The sequence below is a fragment of the Trichechus manatus genome, unplaced genomic scaffold (genome assembly GCF_000243295.1).
Source record: "Trichechus manatus latirostris isolate Lorelei unplaced genomic scaffold, TriManLat1.0 scaffold00245, whole genome shotgun sequence".
Taxonomy (NCBI): domain Eukaryota; kingdom Metazoa; phylum Chordata; class Mammalia; order Sirenia; family Trichechidae; genus Trichechus; species Trichechus manatus.
The window spans coordinates 726,345-754,223 of NW_004444181.1; the positions used below are offsets into that span (position 1 = coordinate 726,345).

A 27,879-nucleotide genomic window follows, 5' to 3' on the forward strand; every position below is an offset into this window, starting at 1 on the left:
AAACGTTTCTAAAGTGACACATCCTTTACCTCATTGGCACCACTGAACAGGGGTTCTCCAGTGTGCATTTCAACCAGAATACACCCGAGGGACCACATGTCGATAGCAAGGTCATAAGGCATTCCCAGTAGCACCTCTGGAGACCGGTAAAAGCGACTCTGAATATACTGGTATATCTGAAATATATTTCAAAATAGTATTAATTTTAAAATATGTTTTGTTTAGAATTTCAGACATCATTTGATTAAGAATGCTGATCTGTTATTAACGGGGGGGGGGCTGAAAAAATTTCTGAATTAGGGTTCTACTTACACTGACTTAGACATTTGACCTTATGAATATTGTTTAATGAACTAAATATTTCAAGGTATTGGTTTATCTGATGGTGAAATGCAAAGTGCAAGCCCTCTCATTTAGTCCAACCCTAACTGGTAATTAAGGTACATTTAAAACAAATAATTACACTTTATTTTAAAAAAGTATTGAGAGTATTTCACTTTCCTATTGATTATTCTTTCCTGCTATGGTTTGTCACTAACTTGATAGCAAAACTTAACCTGAAGAAGTATCTCAGCATTAAGAATCAAATTACCTCAGCACAATGTAATTTAAAATTCAGACATTTGTCCTGTACTAGTCTCACTGATAAATCCGAGCAAAGCCGCTACAGAAAGATTCAAATGGAGGTTGAATCACTTCTGCTCTGCCCTGCCCCTCCATCTCAACCCAAGCCTTCTTAGAAAAAGAACATCTGTATTGAAATGGATCGTTTTCAATGACATCATCTTGGAAGACCAATTCATCTTCACTTAGCCACTGTAAATTTATATCTAAAAATATCATTAAAACAAGGGAAGTTTCATTAAGAGAGAGAGAGAGAGAGACAGAAAGAAAACTCTCATAATTAAACTCCCAAACTAACACCCAAACCACGCGGCCAGCCAGGGTGGCCCCACCTGAAACTCCAGCCAAGTCGCCCACACTCTCCTGCCTCCACAGGCTCTTCCACCCACCGGAGGTTACAAGAAGAAACTCTAACTCAAAAGAACAAGGAAGAAGGACTGTATGTCCAGGCTTTTATATGCCAACACCACTGTTAAACCTCCTAGGCCCAAAAACACGCCTCAGTACTATGACTAACTTATGCAAGGAAGTTTGTCGCCTACATATCCAGTCTGGTTAAAGCAGTGGCTGGGGGGTCCTCTACAAGACTGAGGAGCTTATTCTAAAACACACTTGTCCTGCCACCTTCTGGTTCTGACCCAGTAGCTGTAGGTAGGGGAAGGCCACTGCATATATATTTTGGAAATGACTTTCTCTGAGACTCTGAAGCGTGCGCATGGTTAAAAACTCCCTGAGCTAAATGGGTAGTTGTCTCAGTTTGGCTGGACAGAGATAGTAGTGTTTGACATTAGGACAGAATATTGATATTAGGACAGAATATATGATTTGGTTTAGGAAAAAAAAATTCTCCAAGTCTAAAATCTATTTAAATTACCCTCAAGGTAGGTGTGTGTTTTCCATTCACAACACTTTATTCCATATTCACATAACTATGAGCATCCCTAAATTCAGAGGCTTAGAACCTTTTAAACTGCAAACTTTGCTTTCTACTCCTTCAACTTTTAAAAGTTTTATCAATGATCATATGTTAATTTGCAGAAAAAAACAAAAATGAGATAATCCTGTTAACTGGCTATAAACCTTCATGATTAACCTGCTGTATTTAGAACCTAGACAAAAAATTGAACAGCAGTGGAAAAAGAACAAGAAATAGAAAAACCAGTAAGAAACAGTAACCTCTCAATGTTAGTTTATTTTTTAAAGAAATGCAGTTTCATTACTTTCAAGTAAATAAAGCAGTGTTAAGAATAGTATCGAAAGGTGAGTCTAACTTCTTTTAACGGAACAACTTATACTTTCTATTTTACATGCAAAAGATGCTAGAAAGAATGGTCAGAAAAACTGCTTTTCCTAAACAGCTAAACTTCATCTATTTATTGCAACTGATTACGGCTTTTTCCAGCAGTCTGAATGAAACCAGTTTGACACATCAAGAATTTACATAAACTGTAAATCGGTGGGGGAAAAAAAGATTTAAACTTATTTATCAAAATAAATATGTCTATTGACAATGTAACTTCTACGCTATCCCTGGTGACACAGTGGTTAAGCGCTCAGCTGCTAACCAAAAGGTCGATCTGCTTCCATAAAGATTACATCCTTCGAAACTCTATGGGGTAGTTCTACTCAGTCCTGCAGGGTCTCTATGAGTGAGAATCGACTCGACGGCAATGCGTTATGGTTTTAAAGATAAATTACCTGAATATTTTAATGAGGTTTTTTTTTTTTTCTCCCGGAAAAACATTTATCTTGAGCTGTCTTTAGAGAAGTATTTTAAAGCAAGTATTCAATGTTCTTGTACTGAAATTCCCATAAATTTATACTAAAACCTCTATTTGGAAAATATAGGTATAAATCACCTAGTATTTAATTCTTGCATCTCTTATTTTCTTAGTATACATATAATTTTAAATATATCCACTTTGAACAATCAATATTTTTTAATTCAAAGCATTACTATTTGCATTTTAAAAGATGTAGACATCAAAACAAGGTGAATCAAGAGTCTACATTTTAAGATAAATAACCATAATTGTCTATGCATTATTAGTAACATTTCAAGTATCCACCTACACTGTTTTACCTAATCCCACTTTAATTCACAAACCATGAAATAATACTTACCCTCTGCCCCAATTGACAAGAACTGCCAAAGTCAACAATCTTGATTGCACTGCGTTTAGGGTTACAAAGAAGGATATTCTCCGGTTTTAGGTCACAGTGAATGATACTAAGTTCTGGAGTCGCAAGAAAAAGCAGTGCAGTGCACATCTGTTGTGCAAACTTTCGTGTTAGGTTCAAAGAGACACCTCGAAAGTTGGTGTTCCTCAACAAGTCATAGAGGTTGTAGGACAGCATTTCAAAAACTAAACAGAGATGGTTCCGAAACATAAAGTGGCGCTTCAAATGCACTGAAAGAGACAAGAGTTTTGTTTTGAATGATACACACCAATAAAGCTCAGAGTAACGTGTGCATGTGTTCTCAAAATAATCTAAAACACTACAATGTCAAATGTACAGTAAAATCAAGTTAAAGCTTGGCAATCAGCATTCTGCAGTAATAGCACATTCTTTAATCAGCTGAGAATAGCAAAACTACTTTTCTGCTGAATTAAACAGCTACAGCGTCTGTCAGTAAGAGATATATTGTGAGAAGTACCACTAAAAACTAAGTCAGGTCTGAAAACACGAGTAGCAAACTGATAAACAGTAAAGGTTTTAAGATGCAAACGGTATTACTACGTATTATATTAACTACAGAGAAGAATAAACTACAGAAGAAAAATTAATAGTACAAGCTCATTTTTACTCTAACAACAGGGAATGAAGAGTGTCTTATGAATGATATCTAATCAGAATATTTGAAGCTTAAACCTTTAAACACCAATTTCTGTTTCAACTATTTTGGGGGGACTAAAGAACCATAGTGCACTCTTCTCATTTCCTAAAAGTAGTTTGCTAAATAACTTCAACCTTACATTTACCAGATAAAGCTGGCATTTTTGAACATGAATTACTAAGTATCTATGCCTATAGGAACTTCCATAATTCACTAATCCTAAAGTCTGTATTTCAAAAATTGATAGTGTCCTACAACTCTATCTGGCAGCAATTTTTTTCCTGTGGTAGTACATAAATTGGTGTCGTACAATCACTGACATCTTAGACTTGATTAAAATTAGTATTATAGAAGGTATAATTAGAAGATGTTTTGTGCATATGTCAACTGGCCCTAGGCTTCAGTATTTTCATAAGTCTCTGGTCTCCTTTTTGTTTTCAGAAGGAAGATCATGAGACAAGGAAACAAACACGTGCTTTCGAATTAGGGAGAGGTCAGTTGAGATCCTAGCTCCAGAGCCCTGTAATGTTGGACATGTAACTGCTTGACCAAACCATCTGTAAAATAAGGATACTACTGCTCCTCCTTTTAGGACTACTATGATTACTACAGATGATGGAAGAAAAGCCCAAGGAATATGGTAGGAGCTCAGTAAATGGTGGCTTTTACCTTTTTTATTATTGTAAGTCTAACGGCTTCTAACGCTGCCAAACTGGCAGATAACAGCCTGGGGAGGAGCCTGAGATCTGGGCTCAGACTTCCAAAAATGGTTCTCATATCCATTAAAAACATACTGGCTTACTTCGAGTTTCTGAGCTGTATTAGAAATGGGTAAAGTTACCAGGAGTCCCTGGGTAGTGCAAACGGTCAAAAACTTGACTACTAGCTGAAAAGTTGGTGGTTCAAACCCACCAAGAAGTACTTCGGCAGACTGGGTTGGTAATCTGCTTCCAAAAGGTCACAGCCTTGGAAACCCTTTAGAGCAGTTCTACTCTGCACACATCGGGTCGCCATTTGTCAGCTGACTCGATAGCAACTAATAATAATAAAAAGTTACCAGAAAGATGACCCTCTGAATAAATGTGCAATGTTAACAAATGGCAAAAAATGACACTACTCTAGTTTCTTTCTACATTGTACACCACCTGGAATGCGCATTCCAAAAGATTTAGAATATTACTGTCAGATCAATTATCTTATATAAATCTATGTTCTACAACAGAAACAGTCTGAATTTTTAATCATTTAAAAGATAAAATCAACGTATTTTGACATAAAAATAATCATTAACTTCCAGATTTCTGGTCTGCGTTTGAGCGCACTGCTTTGTCTGTTTTCTTACCTATGTAGTATTTCATTTCAGTGTCATGTTTGTTCATGAGCTCAAGAAGCCGCACTTCTATCTGGGCTTGATTCAGAAAAGCCTTCTTGTTCTTTATTATTTTAATGGCAACCCATTCTTGTTCCACGCGATCATATGCTTTTACAACCTAAAGAGGAAAAAAGGTGAAAAATCTCTTTTTATTTCATTAATGATAATTTTACAAGTTTACAATTCACTTTAGTTGTACATTTTTCTTATTTTCAACATTTTAATTTTTCTGACCTTCCTAATTAGAAGAGATCCTATCTGTTTCAATTCAGTGTAACATCCATTTACTTACACAGTAACTTTAAGTGAATTCTTTAAATTTTCTTTTGCATCCTTACAGTATTTCTAAACATCTACTGAACAGACAACTTTCTTATCAAGATTAGATGAACGGCTTTCCTCCAGAAACAAATTAAGAATCTTGACAAATGTTTTGGTTTTTCATTTTTCTTACTAAAAGACATTATAATTCATCCCATTGGCTATTCTTTTAATGAGAGATAAACCTGGTTTAAATTCCAAGTATATGTGTGTAATATTTAAAAGTTTCTAATTCATCTCAGAAATGCAGATAACTTTTCTAATTTTAAAATAAAATCTCAAAGACATTTAAGCATATAAGACAATCAGTTTACATTACATATATATGTAAGTTAAATGCCATAACAAGGGGATTTTGATGTTTTAAGATGAGATTACTAAGAAAAAAAGCAGAGTGTCCACGAGCAAATCAGCATACACACCTCTCATTTTAAATTGTACTCATTTAAAATAGGTTTTATAGTATTAACAAAGAAATCTACATAAAAATTAGAAATCAATAAATACATACATAAAAGAAAACTAGATCCCTATTAACCAGGGACAAGCACTATAACTGATTAAAAATAAGTTATATTATATGTAGTCTGACTAGGTAATAGTTTTAGATACATTTTCTAGCACATTTAAAGAGTCTGGGGTCAGATGAACTTCTGTTTTGGGGTTGGGGTAAAACTCCATGTGATTGCAACGTATAGGTTGAGAACGACTGGATTAGCAGAAGAGAATGGAATGCATGTTCCCAAATCTCCATCAGTCAAGGCTAAATACATTGTGAATAACAGATGATAAAATGGTTCAGCTGAAATGAAACTTCGAAAGAAAAACGCTATATCCCTCATTTCACTCAAATCTGAGAGATACTGTTATCTTTAAATCAGAGGCTATTACCAGGTAAAATTCAGGTGGTTTTGATATTCTTGTTTCACTGAATATGTTGACTGAACCGAGTTACAGGTCAATGCTCAGATTCCGATGGTCTCCAGGACAAAGGTCACTAACGGGCCCAACTATTTACTGATCTAGCAAATAGTTAACCAGTTACATGCTAAAGTAATGGTTTTCAACCATGAATTACACACTCAATGGGGAGTTTTTAAGACTACCAATGCCCAGAGTCCATCCACAGAAATTCTGATTTAACTGGTTTGGGGCCCAGGCACCAGTACTTTTGAGAGCTCCCTGGGAAATTTTAACGTGCAATCAGCATTGATAACCACTGGTTAATGTAATGGAGGAACTCCTTTGAAAAGGACTTAGCGCTGGATTTAGAGCAAGTCTGACCAACTTTCCACTACCAGGTCAATATGGGAGACATTATTCTGGTGAGAGACAGGCCCTGAACCTGAATGTGGACACTGCACAACACTTCAGCCTGGGAGGGGACTATCAGTTTGACCTGGTGAAAGGAATTTGATATCAAACAGGCCTCTATTTTTACAGGTTTACTATGCTCACCAGCTCTTAGGAATTAAAGTATGAGAAAATTAGGTGGAGGGGAGAAGGAAAACAGCTGCAAGTATAAAGACTGAGAATTTGGGGACAGCTAAGTTAAGCATCAAGTAGGCTGTATGGCCACAATTTCCATGGTGGATGTCACAAAAGTTAGAAAAATGTCTTATTGAGAGTAACTGCCTAAACGTTGCATAATTTTCCAAGGTAAAGACAGGCAATCCTTAAGTCTATGGTGTTTACCGCTTCGATTAAGAGCTAGGACTCAGAAAGCCTTCTCTTAAGAAGTTCAGATAGAGAAGCAGAAGTTACTTCTGACAAAATAGAATACCTTCATAGAGAGGGCTCCCAAACCACTGAGAAACTTCTGAGTCAGAAGAAAAACAGGTTATAAGTCAAGGCAAAGAAAAAAATGCCTCAGTGATGTACAAACTGTGGGAAATCAGGCACAGACACACTATGCAGGTGACAGCAGGGCCTGATAGAGCCACACTGGAGTTAGACAAGTCATCTAACACCCTGGTCCACGTTTCCTTACAGATTTAACAGCTTAGATTCTTCTGGGTTAAGTAGACCTGTGGCTGCTGATGATCCATAACATACACTTTGTCCAAAACATGATTACACTGACATGTAATTACTTTTTCCTCACAGCCTGGAAAGTGCTTGTTTTGCTTTCTCTTAGAGCAAAACCAGAAAAGAGCATGTAGGTTTCATGGTTTTAAAATAACAAAAACAAAAAAAAAATCCATCCAGGAAAAGTCATTTTGAGCCCCGTTTTATCCTCATGAACTGAAAGTCGAAAGTATTTGGATGGCAGGCTACACACTGCACAAGCACTGCAATACAAAGGAGACTGGGGTTAAGAGTAAAGCACGCCTCAAACAGAAGAGAGATCTGTGTTTCAATGAGACAGGTAAAATTTACCAAACGGGAACAGCTGGGGCACCCGCAGCCAGAGAAAAGGCTTTCTCAAAGTACAAGGAAGGACTGATAGCTCTGATAAACAAGGCACAACTGATGAACAGGCTAATATTTTGAGGGTTCTGTGCTTTGTGTTGGAGCCCTGGTGGCACTGTGGTTAAGAACTCAGCTGCTAACTAAAAGGTCGGCAGTTCGAATCCATCAGCCGCTCCTTGGAAACCTTACAGGGCAGTTCTACTCTGTCCTACAGGGTCACTATGAGTCAAAATCAACTCACTGGCAATGGGTAACAGTGCTTTGTGTTGGGGCTGCATGGGGGGTGAAGAGGGAGGGCTGCAGGTAGAGAGAAAAGAGAGAGAGGAGGAGGAAAAAAACAGATGTGCTGGAGACCCTTCCTCACCCTTCCTGGTAGAAGCTGCGTGGCTGATGCTTTCCATCAGAAAGACTCCACCTACAATAGCAGCAATGCTGGTACTGGTGAGGACAGCAAGAGGGAATCCCGAAGACTGTCTGCCCACCTGGAGGCCTGATACAGTTAGAAGATAGGGTGAGGGAAAAACCCAGGCTCTGGAGGCCTCCAAAAAAGTGGGAGGGTATCTGCTGTGCCAGCTGAAAAGGGTAATTCCTCTCACTTAGAAAAATGTGTATCAGACAGGAGGGTAAATATCTCTATATAGACAATGAAGGTGCAGCCATATAGATTTCATCATATAAAGTCCCTATGAAAGAAGTGATAGCCATAGAAAATGAGTCAAGAAGAAGTCTAACAGATTTTTTATAGCTGATGCGCAGTAGTTAAGAGATTGGCTGCTAACCAAAAGGTCGGCAGCTCCAATCCACCAGCTGCTCCGTGGAAACCCTACGGGGCAGCTCTACTCTGTCCTAGAGAGTCCCTATGAGTCGGAATCGACTCAACGGCAACGGGTTTGGGGTTTTTTTTTTTGGTGGCACTTTCACTATCTTTATAGAAGTGTGGTAATTCAAATATCTACACACCCATCGTGTGGATGTAAAAATATTCAAAGAAAGCGTACTGGTGATAATAGGGTATAACAACATGATTCACTAAGAAGTTCTAATTCATGAAATTCATCATTTTCCATTACCTGTCCAAAAGAACCTTTGCCTATCAAGGAGTCAATTTCGTAACGATCCATCCACTTTTCTCCGTTTTTCACAATATAATCATAGTTATCATCATCATAACCATCATTGTAAACCTTCCGCTCCTTCTTATGACTGGAATCGTCCCCCTGACCCTGTTGGTGTCTTCGCTTCTTTTTTGCATAGTAAACCTGAAATGAGAATACGTAGTTTTAACTGTATAATTTAAATCACTGGAGGAGGGGTATATATATCAAAAGTATGTACGAGCAAATCTTTTATCTGTAGTTAATTGATAAATTTTTATCCTTTGGTACTAAATAAAAAAAAACAAAAAACAAATTTTCTATGATCGATATTTGAATTATGAAAATAACATTGACATATCCAATGAAACAAACAATATCTACAGTGAAATTCACTTTATAGTGCTGAATGGTGACAAAAATATAATTCCTTGCAAATCTCTTTATTTTATAAATAGGGAAACCGGACCAGAGACTTATAGAACAGACTTACAAAAAAGTTTCTAAGACTAGTAAAAAATAAAAGGTAAACTAGTCAGCAGTCCCAAGTAACTTGTAACTAACTTTGAGAAAATTATAAATTACACCACATAGAATACTATCAGAAAAATTCTAGTTTATAAGACAGCAACACATTTTTTAAAACTAGCTGCAACAAAGCTACTTTTGACAATTTATCTGGTATTTTCAGATTATTAAAAGCTATTCTGGTAAATCTTTCATAACATATTAATGTGTACAAAACCCAACTCAGAAATGTTTAGTTTATTCTAATTTTGTCTGGCCACATCCACAGTAATACAGTAATATCAGCATTCAATAGCATCAAACTGCTATAAACTGGTATACATATAACATCTTTTTAGTTTAAACGGCTCTAAAACTGGTAGAGAGTAAGCTTTTATGGCAGAAGGCTCAGGGCTCCCACTGGAAGAGGAAAAAAAGCTGGAGCACTTCCACTTTTCTCCGGAAAGGGGTCACTTAATACAGTAAAACCTGAGAAAGCTTGAACCTGCATAAGGTGGAAACCTGTCAGAGAAGGAAAATGCAAATATCTTCCACTAATAGAGAGCAACAGGAAAGTGGTAAGACTGCACTCTGACAAAGGTGGAAAACTTGCGAGACCCAGAAAAACAAGGCAGTCTCGTCAAGCTCCAGCTCTCACAGGTTCCACTGTAATTAATTACTGAGCTACAGCTGAGGAGAGAAGCAAGTGGCAATCAAGCCAAAGGCCCAAGACACCAGAAAAGTCTTTTTTGCTGGCAAAGGGCCAAGTTACGACACAAGTAATTCAAAGTGCCATCTATGGTTTTTATCCTACTCACCACCACCAAAAAGGCTTTCAGACATCTTACAGTGAAAGAAGTAAAAAAGCACACAAAGTTTTAAAAGACAATTTAAAACCACAGAAACACAGAGATCAAATAAACTAGGCCAAATGACTGTAACTGAGTATTAAATATATCTCAGAGCTTCCTGACATCCATGGCAAAAGTAGAAATAGATATGTAAAAATTTAAGCAAAATTCTAACATAAGCATATACTTTTATAGTCTCATTATTTCCCTCTTTCTTTTGGGGGGAAGAGTTATGACAAAAATGATAACTCAGCATATTCTGGGGGAAAAGGAAGTTATCCACAATTATCTCCCCCCACACCATCCTTATTAATATAGCTTTCTTTACATGGCTGTAATTATGTTATCTGTGAATCAATAACTTACCAGTCTTCATAGTAATTTTAATGACAATCATTAGGAATAAAAAAAAGTTTAGAATGTTTAAGTAGGTCATGAAGTAACTTTCTTCCCTGATCTATTACTAGATGCTGCTATAACAAATCAACAGTCTTACCTCATTAATATGCTTGTATGTTTTGATCAAGTCAACAGAAAGTTTTCTCAGGGGAGCGGTTGCTGGGTCACGGAAGGTTTGGGGCATCCGCCTCTGTAACATGACAATATCAGGCATCACCTTAAATAGACAGAGAAGACTAGCACTTTAACTATATAAAATGGTATAAATTCCCTCTTCTGTGACCTGTTTATTATCTATTTAAAAAAAGACATCTACATTAAAAGATGACATATGCTCTCTCAAAGTTATCTCTTTCATCTGAATTCCAATGAAGACAACCACTGAAACAAACTAGAAGATAATGTGCCCAGTTGCTCAAGGCTTCAACCCTGTTCCCCAAATTAAACAGTGGGATTACAGACACACCTCTGGTCTGGGAGACAAACATGATACTCCCCAAGGAGGCTCCCTCACCATCCAGTCAGCCCAAGGAAAATTTCTTCTGAATATATTCCTAAAATCTGCTCCGGTTCACAACAGGCAGGCAAAGCCAAACTCAACCATCGGAGGCAACTTTCAGCTTCAAGAACCAGATGGAAGCTGAGTCTGCCTAGGTACAACCAAACACCTCATGGGATTTGGTTCCTTGGTTTGGAGGTTTAGGTCATGGTTTCATGGGACACCCCAGTTAACAAGCCTAATAATGTGTTTAGTGCTTCTGTTCTACCTCCTTGTTCATTGCATAGTGCCTAGGGTTCTTAAAGCTTGCAGGCGGCCATCCGAGGCACAACAATTGGTCTCTATTCACCTGAAGCAACAGAGTAAGGAGAGTCAGGAATAGGACGAGGATATGGAGTGTGTGGCTAACTGCCTCCATGAACAACTGCTTCCTCTGTCATGTGACCAGAAAAACTGGATGGTGCCCAGCTACCAGTACTGAACATTTTGATCAAAGATTCCACAGAAGAATCCTGATCAAAAGGGGGCAAATGCAAAACAGAATCTGAAATTCTCATGGACTCTAGACTTCCTGGAGCCATGGAGTGTGGATGAACCAACCCCTGAAACTATTGCCCTGAGATAATCTTAAACCTTAAACCAAAAATATTCCCTGAAGTCATCTTAAAATCGAACAATAGTTTAGCTTAACTAGTAAAAAAGGCCTATTTTGAGCATTATGCTCTTTTAAGAACTATCTGTACGAGATCAAATTGACAATGGAAACCTGAAAGATTAGACATGAACCTTACGGGCCTGTGAGATTGTGTTAATGAGGGAGGAACAACTCAGAAGAAGAGGGCGAGCATGGTTGCACAACTCTAAGAATGTAATCAATGTTCACTGAATTGTACATGTAGAAACTGTTGACTTGGTGTATGTTTTGCTATGTATATTCTCAACAACAGCAAAATAAATAAAATTCAGGGGGGAAAAAGGACAGCTGGCACTAAAACACAGGTTGGCAGCATAGCTCCATACCCTCGAACAGCCTGATGCTGAAGAAATTCAGCTACCCACAACATACCCTGTCCTCCTACGAGTCATCTGCCCCTTAAGAAGCAAGGCTGAAATCTGTACTCATTTCACACAGTTAAGTAAAACATGTCATCCATGGTAACGCTTCCAACATATCCCCTATTATTCCTTTCCCCCTTTCTCTGCTTTATTATTCTCCAGAGCACTTACCACTACCTGACATACTATATATTTATTCATTTCATTGTTTTATTTTTTATCCCCCATCTTCCACTCCAATGAAAACTCAACAAGGGCAGGAACTCTTTTGTTCACTAGTGTATTATCTTTGCCTAAAACAATGACTGGCACATAGTAGGTGTTCAAAAAATATCTGTTGAATAAACAAATGAACTCATAGTACCAATATCCCTTCTCATGGTAATACTAGAAACTGACCACAAATAAGTTTCAGGGGCTGTAATAAATCTAACGACATTTTCTTTTAAACTTCATTTCAATCATACTCCACAAACCTTCACGCCTGAGTCCTAAACCACGTCTCCATCATCCAACAGACAGTGGGAGGTTCAAACGCGAGCTTCCTGCCAGACCGTTTCCACTGCAGATGGAGCAAGAGCACAAGCGGCCTCTATACACATTCCCACACGTTCTGCAACTAACATGCCAATGATTCCCGACTGACACTGGAGCCCCACTCTTCCCCCAAGTGTCTGCCTCATTAAAGGGGTTCCCAACAGGGCTTTGTGCAACCAACAGATCCTCAACCCATTCATTACATCAAGGTACCCGCAGTCATTATCACTATTCCATCCTTGTGTTCCTGCCTAGCCCTGAGACTTTTAAGCCAGTGAAATCTATTGAGCCAGAAGTCCCCAACACAGCCCACTCCCAAAGGACACTGAGATCAATTGGAGGGGACAGAGAGTTGAGAAATATATTATACTAAGGCCTCACAGGAATGTTTCGAGTCTTGGGATAATTGCTAACTTAAGCCACACTAACAAATAAGAATGGAGGAGGGCTGTAAGGTGAGAGTGGACAGACAGGAAATAATTATTATCTACATGGTCTGAAAGATGGAATGATTACAGGACTTACCTAAGTGCATTTTCTCTTAAACTAACAAAAATTATTTTTCACTGCACAAATAAACAGTAAAAACTTACTATCCAGGTAGTAAATTCACTGACTGAATCACTGTATTAAGCTAATATCATCTTTTCTCATGTTGTTTTAAAGTCATAAATATAATTTTAGGAGAAAGGAAAAACCCAGTGATTCTAACTATTTGTTTGAAAAGATAGTTGGAGTAAAAAAATCTGCATTACTTATTTTTTCAAATATATATACTTTTATTTTTCTAAATATAAACAATAGATAGAGCTAAGTTCATAGAATGTTTCATTCTTATACTATTTATTGGAGACTTAATGAATAGACAAATCAGTACTAAACATGTCAATTCTTTTTATGAGAATGGCTGCTATAAGCATTTAAGGTAATGGAAGAGGCTTTCCTTAGCATGTTTTGTTTTGTTTTTCTTTAAAGTCTCATGCAAGTAACGTACTCAGTAAGCCCCTTCTTGGACTAGTGATGCACAGCCTCGATGTGAAGTTTCACAAAATCTGAATCAGTGAAAAGTTTCATTACCACTGTAAGACAAGTTGATAGAAAGTATAACTATTGGTAGAACCAACTGAATAACAACAAAGTAATAAAATAATAATGGCAGCAAGTATTTACTGGACACTACATTTTTAGCATGTATGTTTTTACATGTTTGTCACGTAATACTCTCAAAAAACTCGTACTATTCTTGTCACCATTTTACAAATGAGGAACTTAAGACTCTTGACCAAGGTCTTAGAGACTGGAAAGAACACAGCTAAAATGAGAACGAGGTAGTCTCGCACCAAACCCACAGCATTATACCAAGAGCTTCCTGTCAACTTGAGGCCTCTATTCTACCCTTGCGGATGAGTCACTTTTAGGCTATTTATTGGGCAAAAGAATTGAAGTATGCATAATAAATACCAATAAAATAAGCACATGCATTTATTAAAATTAGTTACACACAAAACTGTGAATGTGTTTAAGTTTTAATTTGCCTATTTACAATGCCACTGTCAAACATCTGGAAGAAGAATCAATGACTACATTTTTCCAGGAGTAATTATATTCACTCAAAACACCAAAATCACACAGTCAAGAAAACCATTTTAAATGTGTAATACATACAAGAAATTGGATATGAATGTGAGTTTCAGAAATATGATCAAGTTTCTGCGAGTCAGTATGAGTGTGTGCTATGTGCTCGGCACATCACAAAATATCATTAAGCTTTTCCACACTAGTTGAACTCTGCCTACAAAGGCCAATCAATTAGCTAATTAATTCTCAGTACCTTACTTTTCCTATATACTTCTGGCAACAGAAGTTACTATTTCAGGTGGCACCCTGATTTATAAAACAGATGCATTCTGCCCCCCCAAAATTGGCCTTTAACATGTATTTTAGGGCTTCGAATAACACTCAGAACATGGTAAATGCTCAAAATATATGGAAAGAACAAAGTAATTTCTACAAAGCGAGTAACACTCCTTTTGCTGACATCCACTGTGATTTCATGCTAGTTAACCAAATTTTCTGTTTACAATATTATGCTGCCATAAGCACAAATCCAGAATTAGAATATAACGTTTCCAAATACGCAATTACAAATTTATACTAAGACTCAAGGCCAGCCCTAAGCATCTGATGCTTTCTCTAGTTCCTGCCTCTCTCAGAGTCAGGAGAATGTACAGTAATGTAGCAAACTCCTTCCCTTCTAGCACTGACAGCAAGCCCATGGTGTTCACAGAGCCCTGGAGCTCACCAAGCTGCAGGTGGCTAGCGTCCCCCCACACCTCCCCGCCATGCACACGCACACAGGGTTCTCACTGCAAAAAGGAAAAAGCTGATGAGATGGCATCCTGCTGCCTCAGCTATCTGACTCTGAGAGCTGGAAAAAGCCACGATCCTAAAGCTCACACTCTTACCCTTTCTCTTCACACAGATTACAGAGCAAAAGAAGAGCAAAAGTAGTCTGCACCTCCTGTTTAGATCAGTTACAAGAATTAAAACAACCATTAATTTTTTTTTTCCCTGAAAAGATTCCACAGCATAAGCTCCAGGACTTTATTTAAAAATTATTCTAATTTAATAGTACCTATTGCATTCATTTTATTTATGCTTACCCCATATTTTCATATATAATGAAAAATCAGAAATACTATATTCTGCCTTTCTTGCTTATTTTGGCAGATACTAATGAAGTTGATAGCATACAGAACACACATCCAAAGTACTGGTATAAGTTCAAGAATTATGAAAGGTACTGTGAAAACTATAAAAGCCCAAAGAGACTCAGCATTCCAAGTATCAGTCATATTTTTTCCACACTTACTTCTACATTTCTCTCATTTTCTAAATTTATGTTTTTGACTAAGATTGTTTTTAAACTTCTATCAAGCCAAATACCTATATAAGAAAGATTTAACTACCAGAAATAAAATGTTAAAGTTATCTTATTTGAATTGACTTGTACCATATATCTTATTTTAAAAGCACTGATATGAAGATTAACAAGAAACAATGAAAATTAAACAACAGAAGCTTAGAGCTAGAAGGTACTTCAGGGAATCTGGTTCTCAGGTCCTCATTTTACATGCAAAGAACAAATATGAAGGCTCCGTGTGACCTGACTCAACATACAATCAGATCTTGAGCCTAGACCTTGAGTTCATGCCTGATGACTTGTAGACCATTCCACATCAGCACACAGCTTTCATGGTTTACACTTCGGTTATAAGACAGATACATCTTCTAACATGACTGCCTTATTCGGTTCAGAAATTTCTGGGTTTGGGCAGAAATATGTGCCTGGATATTGTTACTTAAAAGACGGTCTTTTTACATTGTAGGAATCTTTTAAAATATTTTACAGTTTAAAATGGAAATACTAAGTAAAATATCTCTTATTGTAAAATACATGTTCACTGTATCTAAAAATAGGTACTTTGCTAACTAAATTACCTATTAAAATTATATAACTATAAAGATATCTTTAAAGAATTGGATTTTTTTTTTCCTAGCCCTTTGCAGATGTCAGGCATCAGAACCAAAGGAGCACCGCATCGATAAGAGAGAAGCCTATGCTGGAACCCAGAGCCTACTGCTTCCACCCTTGGAGAAGTCACAAGCGGAGTTCGGTCCCTTCAGCTGTAAAGTACAGATAAAAATAGCACCCTGCCTGATAGGCTGCTTTTGAAAAAGTGGGAAAATGAATCTGAACACACTGTTTCTTAAAAGCACAATGTACATGTATCATTGTGCTGTTATTATTTCCTGGATGACCAAAGGATGTTCTCTGGTATACACTTTCCAAACTTAGTGAACATTCTGACCAACTATTCCAATTCTCAAACACAGAACTACACTCCTCTATCAATTCACTGCGTGAAACAAATTATAAGACTCCTGAGTCCTGCCATAATTTACCCTAGTAACTACTTAACTGTGAAGCATTTTATAAATGCAATGCCAGCTCACATATTGGTAAAATCTTATCACAACACACACAAGGGCACCCCCTAAGAAAGGTATTACTTCACTGTAGCCAATTGCTCATTAAAACCATATATTGCCAAATTCAGGAGAACACAATATTCTCATACAAATAATCCAGTATTAAAACTGTTTTTCAATTTCCAAAATTTTTGACCATTATTTAATATATTAAGAGACCTAAACAAAACAGTGACAATTCAAATTCCTAAGTAGCTATTTTTATGCTCATCATATGCCCAATTACCAGTGGTGAAAGAAACCTTACAACTATAGCTAATAAGAAAATTTTCCCCAAATCAAAAATCACTGAAGCAAGTACAGTTAATTCAGGAAGATATTAAACACATACACATGTATACACATGTACCCCAAACGTGTGTGTGTGTGTGTGCGCACGCGCATGCATAATGAAGAAAATATTTCAGCATTCGTTGTAATTGCTGAATCTCTGGTCTGAATATTAGCATGAACAGCATGGTTAATTTGCAGGCATTTTTCTTTGAAATTTTAAGGAGTTATGTATTTATTTTCAGCAATGTGTAGTAAAATAGTTTATAACAGCATAAAATCAGCTCTGTAAGTCTGTTGCAATGGAATCTGACTTGTTTTCCTATACTTGTATTTTTCTACTTAACCATCTTTCCATGAAACTAAGCTTTTTATTTAACTTCCTTTATTTTAACCAATATTCTCTAGAAATGACTTTCTCCCTCTCTACTCCAGAATGAGAGAATGTGGTTATGTTTATGACTTTTTTTTTTAATTATGTGAAACAGAATGTAAAAAAACAACAACAAACTTTTTAATGCAAACTTCTTAACATCATGTTTTACCAATCTGGAATTCTATGTATCATATAAAGCTAAATGCCATTAAAGAATTTTGCCTATTTGATATTCCAGAGTTTTAATGAATAAATTACTGTTCGCACAATCGTTTCTGATACATCATGAACTTACCTGGTTAGTTAGAGGTTGCTGAATCTGGTCAGAATAAGATAAGGCAGAAACCTGTTGGTCACTTATGTTTGGCTGGCGACGGTCACTGTACTGATGTGAATGGGGCATCTGTCCAGCCATCTGAAGGCCAGCAGCATGGAATGAAAATGACGGTGCAAGCCGAACAGATGAAGGTTTGCATGCTGAAGTCTCTCCTCCTACGAGAAGATAACAAGTGACTTTTAAGGAAGTATTCACACCCTAACATTTGTATCATCTGACAAATCTAATAGTTCTTTAAGTAGGTACTTCAGAATGTTCAGTAGTATTAAAAAAAAAAAAAAACCTTCAGAAATACAAACAGGTATATGCCACTCAGCACAACTGTATGTTAAACAGTATAAAATATATAAATTGATTAAAATAAGTATGGATAAATCTGTATTAACAGAAAATTTAAGTAAATCTTTTTGTTCAGTAACAGAACTAACTTTTAATACTTATTATCACATACGAGATTTTCGTCAATTGAGAACCATAATATGTTATATAAATAATCTTTGGATTCTTGAGAACGGCCTCTCTTGGGTCAGCTCCTCACAAACCAACTAAAAAAGGGTACTACTGAGATGCTGCTTCATGCCGGCCAGTTATATGACAACCAATTCCCCCAGCATTCCCCGTATCAGGCGAATGATTTCTCCTAATGGTGCTGTCCACCGACACAGACTGAGCACACAACACACAAAAACAAATGCACAGGCTGTTGGAATCCTCTGGACCCTTCTAGCATAGTCAATATGTCTCCTAAAGAGAACCCTCTCTATATACAGCCAAACTTAGCATCACAGACTAAAGCCAAAAGGCAAAGCTTAAACCCTGGTCTACAAACTCCAGATTCAGAACACTTATGGTTGTCCCCTGAAGGTACCAACTAACTATTGCCATCCAACAGGCCATTCTATTGAGCACCAGGATACTTTTGTCTAAAGTCTACTATTTCGGAGACAAGAGTGGGCCCAACAGTGAAGAGTGTGGATGCAGCAGCCAGGCTGCAGGGTTGTAAATCCCAGTTCCACCACGTACCAGCTGTGTGGACTTGCACACCTAGTTTCCTCATTCGTAAAAACTGGCTGATAATATCTACACCGCAAAAGGCTGTTGGGAAGGTTAAGTGCTTTAATATATGTAAAGTACTTAGAACAACAGCTCTGGCATTAATAATAATTGGCTCAACGTTAGCAGCAATGACTTACAGTAAATGTACTGTAATGTAAAGGGTGACGGTGTTAGTACCTGTTCTTGTGGCACATACACTCTCTATTTGGATGTTGTGAAGAGTTCTCAAACTGAAGAGAACAAAGCTCAATGCCCCCAAAACATAACATTCCGCTTCTATTTTCTACCACAGTGAATGACACCATTTTCTACACAGTCACCTGAGTCAAAAATCTGAGTCATGATGGAGTTCTTTTTCTCCATAGCCCACCCAATCTTGCCGATTCCACCTCCTATAAAAAAAAAGAAAACCCGTTGCCATCGAGTCGATTCCAACTCATAGTGACCCTATAGAAAACTGAAATACAACCTCTTCATCTCCACTGTAGCATTTTTCACTTGGATTACTAAAACAAATTCCTAATAGGTCTTTCTGTCTTTACCCAATTAAAACTTCCTATTTCTTTTAAAAGATAGTTAGAGTGACCTTTCTAAAATGCAAATCTCAAGTGTCCCATCTCTAAAACTTAAGTATCACCTGCCCTTAGCATTGCTTTCAGACCTTAGCTTCTGTGTCTCCTTCCATTACAGCATGAGGTCCTCAACTGACCCATAAACCAAAAAAACAAACTCGTTGTCGTCAAGTCGATTCCGACTCATAGCGACCCATAGTACATCATTAATAAATAGTTGCTGAATAAATAAAAGGATAGAGTACCTAAGATGATAGATGGGGATAACTTTTTAAAAATATTCAACTACTCATACTGAAAAATAAGTTCAGTCAATTCAATTACATGGAGCAATTTTGTTCAGTTAAGAAAAAAACAACTAGGAATTTATCCTATGGAAATAATGTGCACAAAGGTGGTTATTATTGTTCATAATAGCAAGAAATTGAAAACCTAAATGCCAAACAATGGAGAAAGGAGAGGGGCCGAGTTTAAATCTGTACGTCAAAAAAAAACTGGGAAGGAATATAAATGTGGATGAAAAGAACTGAGGTCCTTAATATACAAAGAGTTCTTATAAACAAACAGTAAAAAGACCAAGGCCTTGAACAGCAAATTACTTAACCACTCCGAGCCTTAGTTTCCCTAGCTACGAAGCAAAAATAATATCATACTAACCCCGTCCCCCCAGGTTTAAATGAGATATCACAAGCAGACAATCAGAATGAAACCTGGCACGCAACAAGCACTTTTTAAATGTTAGCTTCTATTTTTACTATTAATGTAATCATCCTATACTATGTTTAAACTTATTTACTGTAATATAAACAAAAAAAGTGTAAAAGCCATAAGTATAAAGCTCAAATTATCATAAAGTGAACAACCTGCATAGCAAAAAAAAAATCATAACCAGCATCCCAGAAACCCCTATACCCTGACCCCAGTCGATACCTGCTTCCTCTTCCCCTGAAAGTTAGCACTATCATGACTTCTAAAACCAGATTAGTATTAGCTTTATATAAATGGCTTTGTTTGCATAATGTTACACCTATAGGCTGTAGTCTGTTCACTATCATTGTTTAATAGTATTCCACTCTATGAACATATGATGATTTATTTATCCATTTTATTTCTGATTGACATGTGGACTAGAACTGATTTTTAAATTTTAATTTTAATTAATTTCGATTTTTAATAGCTACACATGGCTACTAGCTACCATTTTAGACAGCACAGCTATCGAGTAATTTGGGGGAAACTGAAATCTTCATAATACTGAGTCTTCCAACGCACAAACATTGTACAGTCCTCCGGTTATCTGCTGCTGTTGTTAACTGACACTGAGTCAGCCCGACTCACGGCGACCCCACACACAATGGAATGAAACACTGCTTCCACCTGCACCACCACCATGATGGGTTGAAGACTGGAACACTGTGATCCATAGGGTTTTCATTTAGTGATTTTTGGAGGTAGATTGCCAGGCCTTTCTTCCTAGTCTATCTTATTCTTGAAGCTCCACTGAAACCTGTCCACCATGGGTGACCCTGCTGATATTTGAAATACTGGTGGCATAGCTTCCAGTACCATAGCAACGTGCAATCCACAACACAACAAACTGACAGGTGGTAGAATAGTATGTTTGCTTCATCTAAATTTCTAATGCATTGGCATCAAGTACTTCATAATACCCTCACACTTGTGAGTTTTTCGGTGTCGGGAGAATTGTAATGATACGCTGTTCACTCAAGATTGGTTACTAAGGCCTTCCCCTTCTTCTTTGCAGTCTCATCAAAAGTTTATCAATTTTATTAATTCTATTCAAAGAACCAACTGCAGCTTTGTTGATCCTCTCTTAAGTGTTTCTACTTCTGCTCTCATCTTGTTCTATCAATTACCCACAGAGGTGCATTAACATGTCCCACTATAATTGTGCATTCACTATTTCTCCTTTTTGTTATTGGATTATACAAATTTTAGAGTTGCTACATTTTCTTGATAAATAAAATCATTTTTAATTATGAATTTACCCTCTTTTTAACCTTAAAATATAAGTTGTCTGATATTAATACGACTACACCAGGCTTTTGCTTAATCAATCTTTGAGACATATCTTTTGTCCATTCTTTAACTTGCACCCTCTCTGTATCCTAAACAGTATGCAGTAGGGTTTTATTTATGTATAAAGACTAACAAACAACCCTTCTACTTGTTCCAACCATTTTATGTTCCTTTGCTGAGCTGATTTTTTAACACCCTTGACACATGTAACATTATTTTAGTATTCTCTTAGTTATCTTATAGAGTATAATAAAGATTACATATCCTTGATGCATCCAAATATAATAAAATTAGCACCCCTCCCTTAATTTCTATACAATTGTTAGGCTCATATTTTAATTCTGTCTCTCTTTACATATAAATCCACAACACTTATTACTGTTGTTTTATACTGCTATTATTCATTCATGTTTACCCTTTTATAGTTGTTCTACATTCCTCCCTGTATCTCCAGGCTTTCATCTGGGATCATTTTCCTTCTTCCTAAAGAAATGTTCTTCAGTACTTCCTTTAAGTTCAAGTCTGCCAGTAACAAATTCCCTCAGTTTTTATCTAAAAATGTCTTTATTTCTCCTTCAGTACTGAAGCACATTTTTGCTAGGTATAAAATTCTAGATTTATAGTCAAGTTCTTTTAGCATTCTGAAGTTATCATTTCATTATCTTCTGGCTTCCACTGTTTTTGTCAAGCTATTCATCTCATTTTTTTTTCTTGAAACGTTCTCTTTTTCTCTGGCAGTAGATTAAAGCCATCCATTGGGTTCGTAACTTTAGTTTTTGTATTTTCTGTTCTAGAAGACCCCCAGCTCTCTGCCAAAATTCTCAATCTGGTCTTTTATTTCCAGAACATATTAAACAAAGTTATTTTTAAGTCTCTGATGATTCCATTATTTGGTTCTTTCACAGATTTTTTCTTATCACTTTTCTTCTTTTTTTAAATTAAGGATAAAGATGATCTAAGAAAAATCCATAAAGATGATATTATCTTTATCCAAAATGGGTTTGTGTTTTTTATAGCTGGTAGCCTGGGATCCCAGCAATCAGGGATTAAAATGATTCAAAAGAGGGCTATAGTCCCTGTGAGGCAGATCTGTTTGCAGCTAACCCTTATTCTTATGCCCTTATGGGTCCCAACACAAACACTAGGGGGTGTCACAAGGCTGCCTTTATTTGGCAGGCCCTGTCATACAATTTTTATATCCGCAGTCTCATGAACTGCAAGGCTATGCCCCACTTCTTAGCCTTTCAGGTGCTTCTTCCAGAATTACCAGGCACTCCTGAGAGGAAGAGTGGCCCAAAATGCCAGGCTCACCTCTCTGAGTTTCTTTCTCCAGCATCCTGACCCCGTAATTCTTCACTGCCTTGTCAGCTCCCTCATGCCTTCAAACATTTTGTTTTTCAGATTTTCTTGTTGATCTCAGAGATAGGATTGGTACGAATTACACAGTCCATCATTACTGGAAGCACTACTCCTTTATACCTTTTTTTAAGAAAAAATATATATGTATATTTAAGTAGAAAACACAGAAAAATATTAACAATGGTTATCTTTGGATGGTGAAATAAAAAATGGAGATATTTTTTCTCTTTTGTGATTTTTTAAATTGTTACCTATGTTTTCTACTTGAAGAATTTTTGGTTTTGAAAATAAATGGTTTTTTAAAATCCTATCTATAGGACCTACCTTACTGGCACCCATCCCATGATGTGTTCCCAATCACAAAGGATTTCTCCTTTCCTGTGCTATAAACTCTTACTGCATTCAATTTTTATCATTCATAAGACGTATATTACAAACCATATTATTACAGTTATGGGAAGACTGTCCCATCTTCATCACAAGAGAGGAAGCTTCTTGAGAGCAATGTGTTTTTCTTCCATCAAACACACCCTAAGCAATCCCTGGCACGTGACAGGAGCCTGAGAACACAAATTAATGAAAGCAGGTATAAGGCAAACTAAACTGCCATGGTTCTACCTGTGCTGCCATTCACAGGACTCTTTTTTAGAGATTTCTTTTCACGTCAGATTAATAATGTGTTTCTCTTGTGCCCATGCCCTGTTCATGGTCTCAGTTATTTTCACTTCAGAAATATTCATAAGAAATTTTACAGTGAAGAGATCTTAGAAAAGCTTAACACATGCATCTCTTCAAAGGCTGGTTTGGTGGTCATGGCAAATGGAAGCCATATACCATTTGTTAAAGTGTGTAACTATTGAGATACTTATGGCTTATCTTTAATATCAGCTTTCTAATTCAGAAAATCAGATTTATCATTGGAAACAATTCTCATTTGGCAGAGTTTGAGCCTAGGAGAAAGAAGGCAATGACTTAAAAATACTTATTAATAATGTATTTAATCACTGAGAAAAGGGCAATCCATTAAACTACCAAATTCCCTTAATCCATTTAAAAGTCTTATGGGTTTTCCCTTAGCAAAAATTTCCAGATACCTACCCCCCCTACCTTGTTTTTCCTCTCTGACACTATCCAGTCTGCATCAAGGTCATTATCATCCTCTGCCAACATTACTAAAAAGCCCCTCTAGCTAATTTCATTCACTCGGCCCCACAGCCACTATTCATCTCCACCAGCCTAATCGTACACAAACACTTCTTTACACCGTATCTTCTCCCGATGCAAGATCCCAAAATGAATACTTCAGTCTTCATCTTATTTGACCATTTCTCCATTGTATACCAAAGTTAACTATTTCTTTCCAGAAACTTTGTCAACTACATCTTTCATATGCTAGAATCTCCTCGGTTACCGTGTATCTCTCTAGCCTCTATTTCTTAGTCTAATCCAGGGTCTTTCCCTAACTACCACCCTCAGCCCCCATGAACAATTTCATGCATTCTCATGGTTTTAATAACCAACCCTACACTGATAGCTCTTAAATGCTGTCATTTGCAGTGAACATATACTGAGTGCTTACTATGCACCAGGCACAATATAAGGGCTTTGCATTAATTATTTTATTTAATCCTCAATAAACTCATGAGATAGACACTATTATAATCACCATTTTACAGAAAATTAAAGTTTGGAGAGATTAAGCAATTTGCCCAAGATCACAGAGCTAGTAAGTGGTAGAGTCACGATTCCAGAGCCCGTATACCTTAATACATTCTGCCTTCAAGATACAATGCCCCTTGGGAACCTCATACTCCACAGGGCTGAACCTGAAATCACTCTCTTCCTCAAACTGTGGCCCATCCCCCCTGCCCACCGAAGAAAAAACCTCCCACATGTATTCTCTACCCCAGTTACTGGCAACACCAAAGCAGCCCATCTTCTCTGATTCCTAGAGTTTCTGAAACTGCCCCACCCAACTGATCACTCAGAGTAGAATCTGCCTCAAGGATGCATTTGCATGGATGGATGGATGGATGGATGGATGGATGGATGGATGGATGGATGAATTCTGTGATATCCAGATAGCTACAAAAGAATTACAAAGAAACAGATAGCTGCTTCATTATTATAGTAACTATCCTCCTAAAATAGATTCATAATTTTTATCTTCAGAAGTCCCCTACATATATTCTCTTACCCTATCCTCACAACTCTGTGAACAAGAGGGGGAGGCATCTTTATTCTAGTTTCACAAGTGATAAATGTATGATATATATGATTAACACACATCCCCATGCCTAGCAGTATACTAGGTTACAAAGAAATCTCACATTCTTTTGTAATTTGCTGTGGGTGATCTGCATGTAGATTATATTTTCTCACTGGTGGGACTTTTTCCGCTATTTACTACACCATCTATCATAATTAATTAGTAACATTACCAGTTATCTGAAAAAATGAAAGGAAGATTAAGCCTCATGCACCGGGGCCTGGTAACTATAGTCTGCATATAGGTGTGTTTGTCACACGCTCATTATCTCTTTCCTTAGGTCAACTGCTGTGATAATTTATACGCAATCCAGAAGATAACTGAAGTTTCATGTCCTCCCACAATGCCAAAAAGAAAAAAGTATTTAAGTTACCTGCTCATTCATTCCTCTCCTATGACAGGATCCTAAGGGGTCAAACTAATATTTCTAGTCAACCAGGTCTTAGACTTAAGCAAATCACTGTTTTTTCCTATAATAATGAACTATTAGGATGAATCATATGAAACTGCTGACACATGACCATCTTTGGCCTACAAAACAGCAAATTTCATATGGTTCAACCTAATATCTACTATATTATATATAATCTTTATTCAACTAAGTTACAAGTTACTTATAATAATCTTTAACTCAAGAATGTATCAAAATATACTCTGCAGCATCAGATAAAGCTATAGTTTAATGATGAACTTGTATTAATTCAAAACTATCTTCAAATCATTATTTGGAGTTTAATTCCGAAATGATCTTTAAAAATTGCTGTCAAATAGGGTAAAAAGCAAGATGGAGAAAAGTATGAGCGTGGGATCCTATCTGCAGTTTTATATTCTTCTGAATTGTATGGATCACTAGATAAGGGACCATCCTTCTAACAGTATTAATCCACATTAGATTTTAAAGAGAAAGAGTTAAACAAAACAACAATATTAAAGAACAACAACAAAAAAAAAAATTGAAAATAACTCATTAATTAAAACTACAGCATCCAAAACTCTTGAGGCTGAGGTTCTAAGACAGTCTCCTAAGAAACAAAGGGAGTAATCAAGCAGAAACGGGAAGAAACCTCCAAGGTCTCTAGTAACAAGACACACCCAAAACAAAGGAGAAGACAAACTGCTGAAAGAATAGCCAATTGCAATTTTTATAACGGTTGGAAATAAAGGCATTTATTATGACTGAATGTAAGTTCAAGAGAAGTTTTGTTTACCGCTTTATCACTAACACTGAGAACAGTACTGGCACATGGCCTGCATTCAATAAATATTTGTTCAATGAAGAATGAATTGAATCCATGAGGAATATTTAAACACTGGGAAAAAATGGTTGCGGGTAGGAGGGAGTTGACAGGGATAAGGAGGAAAGAAATATCTCAAAATGAGTTGATTCATGAGTCTAAAGTAAGGCACAGAATTGTAACACAGGCTGGAGCTACTGCTTCACAGTCTCTTATTTTTCTATCCCGAGGACGTATCACAGTGCTTAGCTACACAGTAGGTATTAAATAAATACCGTATTTTACACAAGTAACGCACGTCTTCTACATTTGTTTGCCAACTGCGTCCTCCTCCCGCAAGGTAGTTTCACAAGTGCACTATGCTAATTTTTTTACAGCAACATATAAAAAATGGTTAGCAAACAGAACATAGAAAGTGCACGTTATTTGTGTAAAAATACAGTATATATTAAAGTGAAGCTATGCAATGACTATGACTATACAAATTATCTAATGATAAGGACAAATGAAATGATTTATTACCCTCTAGCGGTCAACAGGTGTCACTATAGCATGCATACATACATGTGAGCTCATGCATAGAAACACACACACACACACACAAACCCTACCTTAAGGGTTAACCTACTAGCCAAAATAGCATACTTAATTGCCTACAAACACAATGAAACTGTTCACAAAGGTCTAAATAAAAACTTAAAATTTTTCAGTCTGTAATATTAAGTCAGTATATTAAATTATTAATAACAATGGAATAAAAATATATATCTTTAAAAGTCTGTAATATTAGACTTCCACCTCTGATCATTTTGGAGTACCTGGTATCGGACTAGCTTATCCACCATAAACTATAAAACTGGTCAAAATATATGAAATAACTATTTTCAGACACTGGACAATAGGCAGTACAGAACTGTGATCACTGAGAGAAAGGAAAGAAGCTAGGTAAGCCCCACAATCACCTTGGTTTTCCATATGGAGACAATTTTCAGAGTATCGGGTAGGAAGGGAGAGCCCAAAAAGAACACAGCGGTCTTGCTGAGCTGAGGAGACAAGAGATTCAAGGTAACTGACTTGGATGGCATTTGTGAGGCAGGTAGCAGAAAGAGAGCTATGCAAAAAAGCTTCAACAATCCATATACAGGGACCCCTTTAACTCTTTGGCCAAATACTAAGCTTCACAAGTGCTGGGCGAGAGTCCATGAGGTCAAGCAAAGAACAATTACCAGAGAGCTATGAACTCAACTGCTAGTAGACCTCTCACAGGCCTGGGAGACATTAAATGTTCCAACCACCTAGAATGGAGAAACCTCAAGGAACACTACAGACATTCAGCAGAGACCCCAGAAAATCTACGCTCTAGGAGTAGGACTAACCTACTCCTAAACGAAGACCTTAGGGTAAAGGCAGCCTTCTACATGCCCTAACAGAGACTGAAAGAAGCCTCAAAGGACCAAGCCGGTCCGCAAGTAAATTAACGGCCCGCCGGGGCAAAATTCAACAGTCTTTAAAGAAGGACAACAAAATCCATCCTTAATGCCCACAATCAATCAAAAATCACAAGGCACAAAAGAAGCAGGAAAATATAACCTGTATTCAGGAGGGGGCAAAAACCACCTATAAACTCAGAAATGGTGGTAGGGGGAGGGGGGAGGTAATTAAGAAACAGCTATTATTAATGTTTCAAAACATGAACAAAAAATGAGAATGGTGAATCTTAATAAATAAAAAACTATAAAAAAGAATCAAATAGAAATTCTAGAACTGAAAAATAATATAATTGAAATGAAAAATTCACTTA

General features: G+C 36.9%; 1 protein-coding gene across 13 annotated transcripts in view; it reads right to left on the minus strand.

Moving 5' to 3' along the window:
* The window catches only part of DYRK1A (dual specificity tyrosine phosphorylation regulated kinase 1A), a 147,582-nt gene that overhangs the window by 17,356 nt on the left and 102,347 nt on the right, over positions 1 to 27,879 (minus strand). For 3 of the 13 annotated variants that reach the window (XM_023724440.1, XM_023724438.1, XM_004389439.2), the window contains 6 exons: positions 17,506 to 17,702; positions 10,517 to 10,609; positions 8,639 to 8,827; positions 4,806 to 4,953; positions 2,749 to 3,035; positions 30 to 176 (listed from right to left, as the gene is read on the minus strand). In XM_023724440.1, coding sequence (XP_023580208.1) covers positions 30 to 176; positions 2,749 to 3,035; positions 4,806 to 4,953; positions 8,639 to 8,827; positions 10,517 to 10,609; positions 17,506 to 17,625 — 984 coding nt within the window. In that variant the 5' untranslated portion in view covers positions 17,626 to 17,702. Of the gene's footprint in view, positions 1 to 29; positions 177 to 2,748; positions 3,036 to 4,805; positions 4,954 to 8,638; positions 8,828 to 10,516; positions 10,637 to 17,505; positions 17,703 to 18,923; positions 23,135 to 27,040; positions 27,620 to 27,879 lie in introns of those variants that run through there. The other 10 variants (XM_023724439.1, XM_023724437.1, XM_004389438.3 and 7 more) reach the window with 8 other exon arrangements.